The following is a 12,407-nucleotide window of genomic DNA, read 5'->3' as shown; positions in this document are numbered from 1 at the left end:
TCAGCACCCACTAGCCCACAGGGTCCCACAATGCTAGCCACAGGTTCCAGCCAGCCACACACACCACTTTGACCAGACAGGAACCAGCCCCAACTTGAAAGCCACGGGGTTGTGCAAGTGTCACACTGCTGCAGCTGGTACATTCAGTGGAGAAGCAGCGCAAATTAGCAGAGGCATGATCTAGGGCTATAGACCCAAAATGAATTGCATCTTACTGGCTAGATCGTTCAATGATGTGAACATCAAACTATCTGTAACAGCTATGTTAACTGAGTCCTAACAACCTCCCTTTACCTACAACCTTGCAGTGGACAACAAGTCTTTACCTACAACCTTGCAGGCACCCCCTTCACCTTATGCAATAGGAACTAGTTGAGCACACTGGTATCTCACAACATCACAAGGGAGGTGGAAAATGACTGTCACAACACAGGAAGCCTGCAACCACAGCAGAAACTGAACACACATCACGCCTGAGGTCCATCTCATGCCTCAACCACAAAGTCACTCCTACCAAAATGGGAAACTCGTTGTCTCTGGGTGCTGTTTTTCAGTCTGCCTAAGTCAGAGTCAATGTGAAAACAAGGTGCGACTTGACTGTGTATTTAGGCAGGTTAGGAAATTTATTTTCAATACATGCTTAGATGACTGTACAGCACAGTAAAATTGACTCAAACCTGGAGAAAACTTCCTGAATACTTTACTGCATTGCCCCCTGAAACAAAGCAAGCACTAGTACAAAGTAGGGTGATGTATTATAATTGTATCCTTTTCATGAGATCTCTAGTGATTTTGGCCACGATTTCTTACTTCTAAGTGAGTTACCGCAAGCCATTGATTCCTTCAAAGTTAACAAGCAATAAGACAAGTTAACCTGGTGCTATTATGAGGCAATAATGTTGCCATCAGTGCATGTAACCACTGTATTTTGTTCATTTTTCCCTCAGGCACAATACAAAGGAGCCTGATCGCATTTTTCAGCCACTATTCCACAATTAGACTGTATGTAAAATGCATAAACAGCAAAAGCACACTGCAATTCAATTCTCTATTAATCCAGATGATGAAATAAAGAGGCTTGCATTAAGACACTCACTTTTTAAAGACACAAATTAGATAGAAACCAAGACTAGCAGAATACTCAAATCAGTCCTCTTTTGCCTCATTAGCACATGCCAATATAAACTGATTTAAGCAAGTGTTTCTACTAAGACAGGTCAAACAATTACCAAGATTTTCCTAACACCAATATGAAAACTATCACTATCAGTGACACTGTCAAGATACATGAAAAAAAATTTTTGTGCTTCCCCTTTCAATCCCACTCTGCTGTCTAATCTTGCTAGATGAACTAAAAAGCAGACTTGCCTCCATACGGGACAAAAATCTACACTGGTTTTTTGGAAGCGCTTCCTTTTGGTTTTGTCAATGCATGTAAAAACACTGAAGTTGTGAATTTTTTTTGACCCCTCCAGCTCTCCTGTAGCCCAAAGAGCTTTGACATAGTGCAACGTGCACAGAAGAGGAGCTGTAAGACTTGGTAAACCAGACGCGGAAACAGGTGAAGGAAACTTTATGGGCCACAGATTTAAAAAGCAGAGGCTCACTAGCACAGAAGGCATATGGGAGCTGTTTTCAGATCTAAAATTGCTTAACTAAAAGCTCTGATCTAAAGCCTAACGAAGTAAACAGTGGTCATTAAGCACACTGATGCTGGTGTGCTTAAGCCCTTACTGGGTAGTGCACCCATGACAGGAGCAGGACACCACCGTTTTCTAAATTTACACTCTGGATCATATCAGTTGCCTACCTACATAGTTCTTACAATCAGCGTATTAATGGCAATGGCCAAGATGAGAAGTTTACTTTAAAATTGTTCTCCATGCCTAGCTTGATGGCCAGGAGTTGGTTAAAACAATGGTCAGGGCCCTTGGCTCATAGCTCCCATGTTACTGCCTGTGAAAACATAGGAGATTCTCCTTTACAGAAGAAAATAAGGGAGTACAATGCACAGCCTTCACAGGGCCTCTAAGGCAGGGACTCAAAATGTACCCAATACCAACTTTCAGGAGAATGACTTCAGGGTTGTTTAGCTCCAGGGACAGGAGAGCACAATGAATATGGAGCAGAGAAAAAGGAGAGTGCCCATGCTCACCTCAGTGGGATGCCCTTAACATCAAAGCTCAAAAACCTACCACTTTTTCTTTTTTTTGTCTTTTTTTTTTTTTCTTCCTTAATTCTACATTAGCGTATAGAGGAGGTGGAGACTAAGATTTCCAAAATCAAAGGCCAAAATCTGTCAGTCACCGTGAATCAAACACATCTTTCTTCAAATGTATTCTAAGCTCATGTAATCCCTCCACTTGTCTAATTGGCAAAAAAACACCTACTCCAAGAAAGCACACGGGGTCAAAGCAGAGCAAGCAGAACAGTGTAACTTGTGTACAGCAATAAAATTTTGTTTAACATCTCAGCTGAAAGTAGCAGCATCAGTACTTGTAGCAGTATACTGGTATAAAGTTTCTAAGCACGGTATCACATACTCTAGAGAAGATACTTCTGTTGTGGAAACGCTGATCCCATGTATTTGCCAAGACCGTAGCTTTGCCTGCCAAGTACTCACCCTTGCCTTTGTTTCAAAATAATGTCATTTTAGCGCTCACTTTACCATGAGTATGAATCAGCTTTACACCTCATCTTTATATCCTGTGCTACTCCTGCACAGAAAATAAAACCCCATAACCAGATGTACAGAGATTCTGTAGCAGTCAAAAGTACAAAATCAACAGCTACTTATTTTAGATCCGTGCAGGACTTGAATTCTGGTCCCCCAGCGATGTAACCAGATCATTACACATCATTTAGTTTCCACAAATCCATCTTTATAAGCAGAGAGTACAGCAGCGCTCGCGAACGTTGTCAGGTTCTAGTTTTCACAGCGTTGCTCTCATTTCAAACACACACGGACGCACACGCGCGGGGCATTAGCTGAATGCTAATAGCAAGCACACAGTCTGCAGCAGGATAAGCAGCCCTCTTGAACAGCAATGGCACTTTACAGAACAACTGAGAAGGTGGGAGAAGGAGTCACGGCGTGTTCTCAGGCACAACCTTTTACGGATGCAACGCACAGAAAGCCGCCTCCCAGCTTTGGCTTCTCGGCTACAGATTCTACTGAAATGAAACCATGCATTAAATAGAGGCAAGCCAGCCCGCGCCAGCACGCCCCAGTCTGCAGCCTCTTTCCTCCAGCAGGGTGGGCAGGGGAAGCCGCCGTGCACCCCAGGTCTCCCTGCATGAACCACGCTTTCCGTGCACTTCACACATGCCCGTGGCTCCAAGGCTCCCTCGCTAGCTCCCATCAACTCCCCCAAATCCCAGTGCCTGTCAGAAGTATCTACACTGCACTCGAGGTAATACCAGCAAATCGTAATTTGGAGAAAATTAGTGCTTAGAGAAATTAGCTCACAGTGAGTTTCAATCCTCTGTCTATATTCCCCAAATACACAAAAAAACGTAAAAGGATTTAAGGTAATAAGTAATCTGGGAGGTAGAGAGAAAAAAGGCAGGAAAAAAGCTGCACTTCTATGCCTACTGTGTTGAACATCACTAGTCAGTATACCAAAATAGGAGTTTCTGCCGAACTTTAATGCCTGCTGCTGAGAATGTAGTACAAATCATGCCTTCCTAGCATTTTTGCAAGCTAACCTCTGATTTCAGTCCTACAAAGACATAATTATAGAAAAATTGCATTGTACATAACAGCAAAACATTTAAACAACTAAAATTTTGCTTAGCAAATTACACCAGATTCCATTTCATAAATAAATTTAAATATTATAATGGCGAAGATAATGAAGTTACAGCGATAACAGCACAGTGGAAAGTCATCTACAAGCACCAAGAGATTCATAAAGAAACAGCCTCACCACTAAGTCCCACTTTTGTAACAGATACGATGGAGCAACTGTTCAGATCAGCACCAGTACAAATGACTACCTACCTCCTGGGACAGGAAGGGAATGACTTGTGCACATATAGCATTCAGCCTCTTGACAATTTCTGCCTGCAAGTGACAAAAAGAAATAAGTTCAATTAAATAAATCCTCAGATGCGATGGTCACCCATGAACATAGAAGATACATTTGTTTGGTTTTTTTCATCTCTAGTCATCCTCTGACCAGGACAGATTATCAAAATAACAGAAGCATGTGGACACCAATTCAACAATACCAAAGAAGCTAATAATTTCTGGCCAAGAAGTTTTCCTTAAAAAACTTGGTTTAGAACAGACACAAAGAAAAGTTAATTCTGATTATGCAGTCAAGAGCATTTAAAAAAAATCTTCAGCAGATGTAAAAAAACCAAAAAAACATACAGAAAAATCTGTGTATCGAACTAAGCTCTTCCCTAAGAGGGAAAAAGAAGGATCATTTCAAATTACAGCAATGCCACTGTAAGCGAAGGGAATAAATAAACCAATTACTTCTATACTAACACTGCATATCATGAGAAAATTAGCAACACAGTATACAACTTCACTGATAATCACTCTACCACATATTTTAGAAGGGGATACTGCAGTCTTGTATCATATTTATGCTGCTATCGAACCCGAGGCTAGTAGTAGTTACTCTCAGTTGCAACTGTGATCAGAAATGAATAATATGCAATGTTCTATTTCCATCCCGTACATCAATTCTTATTCTGTGTATTTAAGCTGCAAATTTCAACAGAGACAGAAGAGATCTGGAGATAACACATGAATTACAGCTCCAGAAAGAGACTATTTAAATCCACACAGACTTTCCTACAATAAATCATAACTTTCTTGTAATAAATTGTAAGGAAGGTCAGTTCCTCATTATATGGTATGACAAAATGCTCTTCCTCTTGCAAAGTCACTAGCTCTATGACGAAGACACACAAACTTGTGCAAGTTGGGCTTCCTTATTTTAACAGTAACCCTTCCAGCCTTTTTGCTATGCTGTTTTCTAAATTGCAAATGCTTAGAAAAGAACCTGTAGTACATAAAGGCTCAGAACTAGCATATAAAAGCCAGAACCACTTATAAAATAAATCTGGATTCAGGGAATATTACAGTTACACAGCTGCATAACCAGAAGACATGGTACACTAGAGGTAAGGGCACATGTGAAACTAACTCTGCCCCCTTGTGCATACTGTGATACACTCGACTTAACACATGCCACTTTGCAATACAATTCCTTCATTTCTCTGAAATCGATCAAAACTCCAGTAGGCTATTTATACAGCAATTTCTGTGTTACTCTGTCCCAGTATCTTCTCCCTGGTCTTTACTGTTTATGCAAGTCCTCGTTTCGTCAAAGTTATGCGCTTTAAAACGTTTTTTATATCTTTTTCTGTGTATTCGGCAGCATAGGTACCTTAAAGGATGCTTGAGAATATCTTATGTTCACTGCAAAGCTGAATTACCTGCTAATTCCAAAGGTCTATATGTGCCTATATCAGATATCCCACAATGTAAAACTTAAATACCCCTTTAAATAGATGGCATTCCCTATACTGGTTGACACAGAGATTTATGAACTGCTTCTTACACAGAGCAGTACAGGGAATGACAAGATGTGTGCATGTAAGCTTCAGCCAGAGGCGCTGCACTATCCAATACAGCATTATGTGAGAAACAATATTTGATTAAGGAATTGCAGACCGTGATATAATGCACAGCTCCAAAGTACCTGTGCTTTAGTGGTTCAAGCACCATTAATTTAGTCATTTCCAAATTTTGGGTCCCAGCCACATTGCTTTTTTTTTCTTTTTTTTTTTTTTTTTTTAAGAGGAATCTCCTGAGTGCTTTAAAACCAAACAGTAAACTACACATCCTGCTCTTTGAGGCTTTTCCACATGAAAACTCCATCATGGCTTGAGCTGAAGGCCCTCTGACCTGCCATTTAACATACTTATCTGCCTTAGTAAAAAGTAAAGGCATGTAATGCTTTCTTCCACTATTCCTCCTACCCACCTTTAAAATTCTTGTCGCATCCTTCCCCACCTCCTGTGCAGCTCCTGGGGGGAGCCTTTGCCTTGGCTGTGCCCAGCAGAAGACCACTCTCCTACCACAGCTATGTTCATTGGATGCCTTCTACTGCACTGTTTGGGAACTGAGAATAAAACCAGCTCGAAGCGCCATGCAAGAGCTCAGCGTGTAATTTTAAAAGGCTTGTAGATTCATAGATTTTGAGGCCAGAAGGGATGGTTACAATTGTCTTATCTGACCTCCTGAGTAACACAGGCTGTAAAACTTTACTGACTTCTCCACCAAACCTCTAAATTCTAGTTCAGCTAGAATATAGCTCAGTCAACAAAAATAATTTTGATTAACTCACTTGGAGGCATTTGTTCTCAATTAAGGTACTTAACCCCAGCTATTTCAACTATGATGTTTTTTCTTTTGATCACCTCCCTCCCCACTCCCCAACTGAATAAGTATGTCTCTCTTCTACTACTCTCCTGGCCAAAAAGTGGTTGAAACATATTTGCTCAGTATTTACACAAAAATTCACCCCCGGCAGATTCTGAGCCTGGAAAACGTTAAGCTAAAAAGCGTCTTCCAAAAAGCTGCAAGTAACTGAAAACAGGTGACTGAGTATGAACAGTTACACAACCGTAATAAACCTCTTGATATCAATCCCACTGGAGTGCAGAACAGCGAGTCTTTTCATGCTGTAGGCAGGAAAGCGAGCTGCCGGAGACAGCACCCAGCTCAGCCTACGGAGGAGGAGAAAGATCTCGCTAACAGCTTCAGGAGAAGCCGAGATGCTCCCCAGCAGCATTTCTCAGCCAGGCGAGGGGCCTGCTGGGCCAGTCACAGCCAAGCCCAGAACCCTCGCTAGGCCGAAGCGGGCGTTCGCTCTATTTCCTTATTAAAACGGTCTTCACTTCCTTTTACAATGAGCACCCCCCGTTGTGTGTGTGTGCGTACAGTTATGCTTTATCACCCCTAACACCTGGGCAGCAAGGAAACGGCCCTGCTGAGCAGCGGGGGACCGCAGAGCCACAGCACCACCCAGGCACAAACCTTTGGAGACCACAGGCGGCAGGAAGCCATCAAGGAAAAACACTTCTGTACGTGCACAAACGATAGGAAAGACCCCCCAAAAATCTGAAGACAGACATTTTCACATAGTAAATGCAAAGTACGCTCTGCCTTGACACAACTGTTCCGGGATAACACCACAGCAACAAGCTTGATTGTTTACTGCAAAGCATACAAGAGAAGGAGACAGATGCCTGAAGATAGCTAGAGTGGGTTTCTTGCCACACCACCCAAAAACTTGAAGGTGTAGGTACTGATAACGCCAAGTTAGCACCTTGGTAGACCTACTCCTGCTGCCACTGGAGGGGGCCTGGAAGCTCCTTCTCTTCGTAAGGTACAAAGTCAGACACAAAGTAGGGCATGAGTCTACCTCACATTTCTACACGCACACTGATTTTTAAAACCCTACACTTGAAAACCAGCTTAGGATCTTCTTTTTTTCTCTCAGACGTGAGGCCAATGCGTTTTTCATGATCAGCCTAATTGGCAGGAGAAGGAAAAAGTATGATTTCATAAAATCAGGCAGCCAATTCCTCACATGGAAAGCCAAAGTTGCCTCGGAAACACGGCTGCTTCCGCGGTCATCTAATTTTGCCTCTTTTGTCCCGTGGGACCAGGCTTTAGAGAGGCATCATTTATTTACAGGCCTTTCCACTGGACTTCGGTTATAGGCCAGCAATACCATGGACACACACACACTTCTAATGGCCTGTGTTTTGAAACCAAGTCTAATCGGATGGCGCGGCGCCCAAACTCCTTTTCCAGCATAGCCATTAAAGGATGTAGGTTATTGCTGTTGTCATCATTGATATTTGTCATTGTAATGTAATTAGGGCCCTAAAATGATGCATTACAGCCCTTGGCACAGCTTCTATTAAAATCTTTTCTTCTGCTCACTGAACTGCGACCTGCTTTCTGATGAATAACAGACAGACAGCTTTAGGGTGAGGAGCAGATTCATCAAAGAAGTATTTTTCAGCTCTGGAAATAAAATAAATAAATAAATAACAGAGGGCAACCTAAGAAGAAAAGCACAAGGAAGCTGGGGGTGAGGGGGGGGGACGGGACAGGAAGCACACAGTACATTTGAATTTCATCTGACCACTTGAAATTCTGATTGCATCTGATGAATCTTTCTTAGGACAATATATTCCCAGCCTGTGAATCACATGGTTAATCAGGGCTCTAATCTGCTATCCATCAGCCTATGCCAGCACTGTAACTTCCAATCAAATTTATAGGTTATGTGGGTCACGCATCCCTGAACAACTACATTCACGGATATCCCATTTAAACCAGCACAGATTCTGAAATGCTGTTGTTAGGGTTACTGAATGTTATAATACTATTCAAAGCTTTATGAAAGCTCCTGATAAACAGCTGCTAAATTATTGCCTGTGGATACAGCGTGATGCTCTGAAATAGCATTAATGGTCCAATAAAAGGGCGATTGTTCATGCCAAAATACAAAAAGGATAGCTTTTCCTGCCATAGTTTGTCAAATATGTTAACAAACACCGACACTTCTATTACTTCTTTCCCTAAATACAAAAGATGTTTGGTTTTGCATAAAAACACAACAGCATGGAACCAGAAAAGATGAGGGAGAAGCAAGCAGGGAAGGCTTGGGCTGGAATTGTCTTTTTACTTATCTAATACAAGCTTGTTTTGTTTGCATCCTTTGGGAGACACCTACAAAAAACACTATTTAACAGATTTTAGCTTTTTTCACAGCCACTTGCATGGCATCTTTTTTTTTAAAAAAGAGAAAGGTTAAATATTTATTAACTACTTTTTCGTTTTGTTATGCCTGTAAAGAGACAATAATCAAAGAGCTGTGCCAGAATCTGATCCAAGTAAAGGAACGAAGAGCCGTAACAGTTAACAGTCCTTCTGCATTACAGCAGCGATACAACACAAGAGCAACAGTTTAAGTCGCCAACTCAGCCAACAAAACCTTTTTGACCAAAGCCAACGGTCAAATGGTATTTAATTGCCTAAATATGCCTAAAAGCCTGACCTGAGTTCCTAAGCGCCTGCAAAGCATTCTGAAACACGTTCAGAAGATAAGTCTGTGGGAAGGTTACACCTGAGGTCCTGCAAGGTAACCCAGCCCCTGAAGGGCTCTCAGCAAACCTGGTCCTTGGGGTACCACCATGGCTCTGCAGCTACCAGTCGTATGCAGGGGGGGGCATCTGACAGACGGTTAGACTCCTAAACCCCTTTGAGGACGGCAATGTCGGGGTTTAAAATTCCATTTACCCTTGCTGCACACAGCTAAAACAGGACATAAGCACACAGTAAAATATGGGAGCGTGTTTAAGCGCCTTGGTAAGTATTTCAGAGTACGTCCGAGCACAGATGGGGTCTAAAAGAGAAGCAAGAGTCATACAAACTCCAGATATTAAAATACTCGGAAATGTTCTAATACACAGGGAGTTCAGAATCAATTTGTTGCTAAAAAATCTCCATTTGCATTCTTTTTTTGGCAGAGAGAAAAAAGAGAATTAGGATTTTATTTATAGTATATAAACTTCAGGAAAATATTTCCACTATATTTCACAAAGTTCCATAGTTATTACAATTATAAAAAATTGCTGGTAAAGAATTACCACTGGAGGCTGTAGGTCTGTCAGTGGAATGGAAAAAAAACTACTATATGTGTATTGTTGAAATAAAACAGAATAATAAAACACTATTGGGAAACCCATTTCAGCAGCCAGTAGGAAAAAGAATATATGCAATTACACTTTCAGAAAAATAATCTGAAACAACTGTTATTTCAGGTTTAATTTGTTCTACACAATGCAGCCTTTGCCAAAAAGATCCATCTAGTTTATTAAGTGCTTACCAAGAACACATGCACACACCCATAATATCTAAACAAGCATTTCACAAATTAGTGAAAACAAAAAACATTATTACATTGTATGAGACATAGCACAATTCTGAATAAAGCAAGCAAAAAAGCTAATCTTAGTATTTCATAGAAAATTAACTCTTCTTTCATAAAGAAGAATGTGTTTTGTTTTAATCACAGACTGTTGTCTGGAAGTGCTTACTCCAGTTCTACAGAACTGGAGGAAATACTGCAAGCCCTGAATATAAAATTTCTCACCAGCCCTAAAGGAATGGTATTTGGAAATGGAGGCACAAAGAGTTTAGTCTTCTAGTCAAAGATTGTGGAGGGACATGTTCTCTGGTGAGAAGGATACTACACAGAAAACTTCTTCACTAAGCCAATTTGCCAAGTACAGGAGATTTAATTTGAGCAATGCATGTATGCGTTGAACCCAAGTGGGACCACCAGACTCTGCCGAATAACCACAGGTATGTTCTTCACCTCACTTTCCTGTCAAATTTCTTTACAAACATCCCAGCTCAGCTCATGAAGTACTGTAAACTTGATACTTACTTGTAAATTAATCTAGGTGCTTCTTTTGCACAAAATACTGCAGACAGCAACATAAGCAATAAATTGGAGTGGCAGAATTTTCAAAATCAATTTTCTAATGTACATCCCGATCCGTGGGCTGCTGAAGTGAACTGGTAAGACACAGCTTTTATTTAATGTCTCAAGAACCACATGGAGCTCAACTGAGCAAGAAAAGATTCATATTGAATCATTCACGATTAAGACAATAAAAAGCAAGTCAAGTAAGGTGACATATAAACATGCTTCAAGCCTGTCACTTAAAGAAGTGACAGTACCAACTTCTTAGTACCAACTTCTAACAGCAAGTATGGGAATAGAAACGCACAGCCTGGAGATGCCCATAGTCTTTCAATTGTTCAGGCTGCCACCAGGCAGCAAGCTGCATCTTGCCCTGCCTTGCCACAAGCACCTGCAGAGCATCCAGAAAGAAGGCTGCAAGTGGAACTTGAAATGGCACGGACTGGCTTCAATCTCCCTTCCTTGAAGGCAGCAAGGAAGACTTGCTGAAGAAGCAGACAGCAACGAGTAAGAAGGGGACACTGCCAAGGGAGGTGCTGTTTTCATCAGCAGAGCTTTGAAGTCCTTTATAAGGTACTATCCCTTTATCTACCAGCAATCCTCAGCAACTCATGACAATTCTTGTTTTGTGAAATACGGCCTCATAACACAGGGATGAGACGTTTCCACCACTCCCCGCCAATGGAAGGAATCTGACTTCGTAGTTCAAAAAAACAACAAAACTTTTTATTATGCCTACAAACCTGTGGCGTCACACTAAGGCAGCTTCAACACTGAGTTCACTCTTTTACATCTGTCTCCCAGCCGCAAGTGGGCCAAAATTTCCCATTATAATTTTTCCCCTAACAGCTGAGACACAGCAGCTCCCTTACCATTCAAGTCTTCCCCTCACACATCCCACCGAAGAGTCCAACCGCCATTCTTCTGCACCTACTGGAAATGGCACAAGCTGGTCTGAGCCTGTCCTTGCAATGATACGTATACGGTGGTTTTAGCACGCAGTTTTAATTTAACTGGATGCAGAAAGTCCCTTATTTATTTACATCACAAGTTCATACTCTGTTTCTCAGAGACAGCAGAAAAAGCAATCAGAAAGAAATACCACAGATCAGTAGCTTCAATGAGAACATCATGAAAATTAATTAAAAACAAAAGGTGAGAGATAGTCAAAACCTGTTCTCAGTAGGTTTATGTGCCCTTAACTGCCCTGGAAAAATATTAAGGAGGCAGCATTTCAGGTTGGGGGCTGACCTGCTGGGGAGCAGCTCTGAGGAAAAAGACCTGGGAGTCCTGGTGGACAACAGGATGACCATGAGCCAGCAATGTGCCCTTGTGGCCAAGAAGGCCAATGGCATCCTGGGGTGCATCAAGAAAAGCGTGGCCAGCAGGTCGAGGGAGGTCGTCCTGCCCCTCTGCTCTGCCCTGGTGAGGCCCCATCTGGAGTGCTGTGTCCAGTTCTGGGCTCCTCACTTCAAGGACAGAGAACTGCTGGAGAGGGTACAGCAGAGGGCTACAAAGATGATTAGGGGCCTGGAGCATCTCTCTTATGAGGAGAGGCTGAGGGACTTGGGTCTTTTTAGTCTGGAGAAGAGAAGACTGAGGGGGGATCTGATTCAACACCTATAAATAAGTAAAGGGTGGGTGTCAAGAGGAAGAGGCCAGTCTTTTTCCAGTGATAGAAAAAGAGGTAACAGGCAAAAACTTGAACATAAGAAGTTTCATTTAAACATGAGGAGGAACTTCTTCACTTTGAGAGTGGCAGAGCCCTGGAAAGGGAGGTGGTGGAGTCTCCGTCTCTGGCAACGTTCAAAACTCTCCTGGACAAGTTCCTGTGCAACCTGTTCTATTGGTAGGGGGGTTGGACTAGATGAT

The 12,407-nt window shown here is 41.9% G+C and overlaps 1 protein-coding gene across 1 annotated transcript in view; it reads right to left on the bottom strand.

The window, feature by feature from the left end:
- TLE4 (transducin like enhancer of split 4) overlaps nucleotides 1-12,407 on the bottom strand; it is a 99,121-nt gene that overhangs the window by 63,445 nt on the left and 23,269 nt on the right. The window contains exon 4 of the mRNA XM_014942659.1: nucleotides 4,004-4,066. Coding sequence (XP_014798145.1) covers nucleotides 4,004-4,066 — 63 coding nt within the window. The remainder of the gene's footprint in view (nucleotides 1-4,003; nucleotides 4,067-12,407) is intronic.

This window comes from Calidris pugnax, unplaced genomic scaffold (assembly GCF_001431845.1).
Source record: "Calidris pugnax isolate Ruff unplaced genomic scaffold, ASM143184v1 scaffold109, whole genome shotgun sequence".
Taxonomy (NCBI): Eukaryota; Metazoa; Chordata; class Aves; order Charadriiformes; family Scolopacidae; genus Calidris; species Calidris pugnax.
Note: the sequence above shows the minus strand (reverse complement) of the source record. Positions and strands in the feature narration are given on the sequence as shown.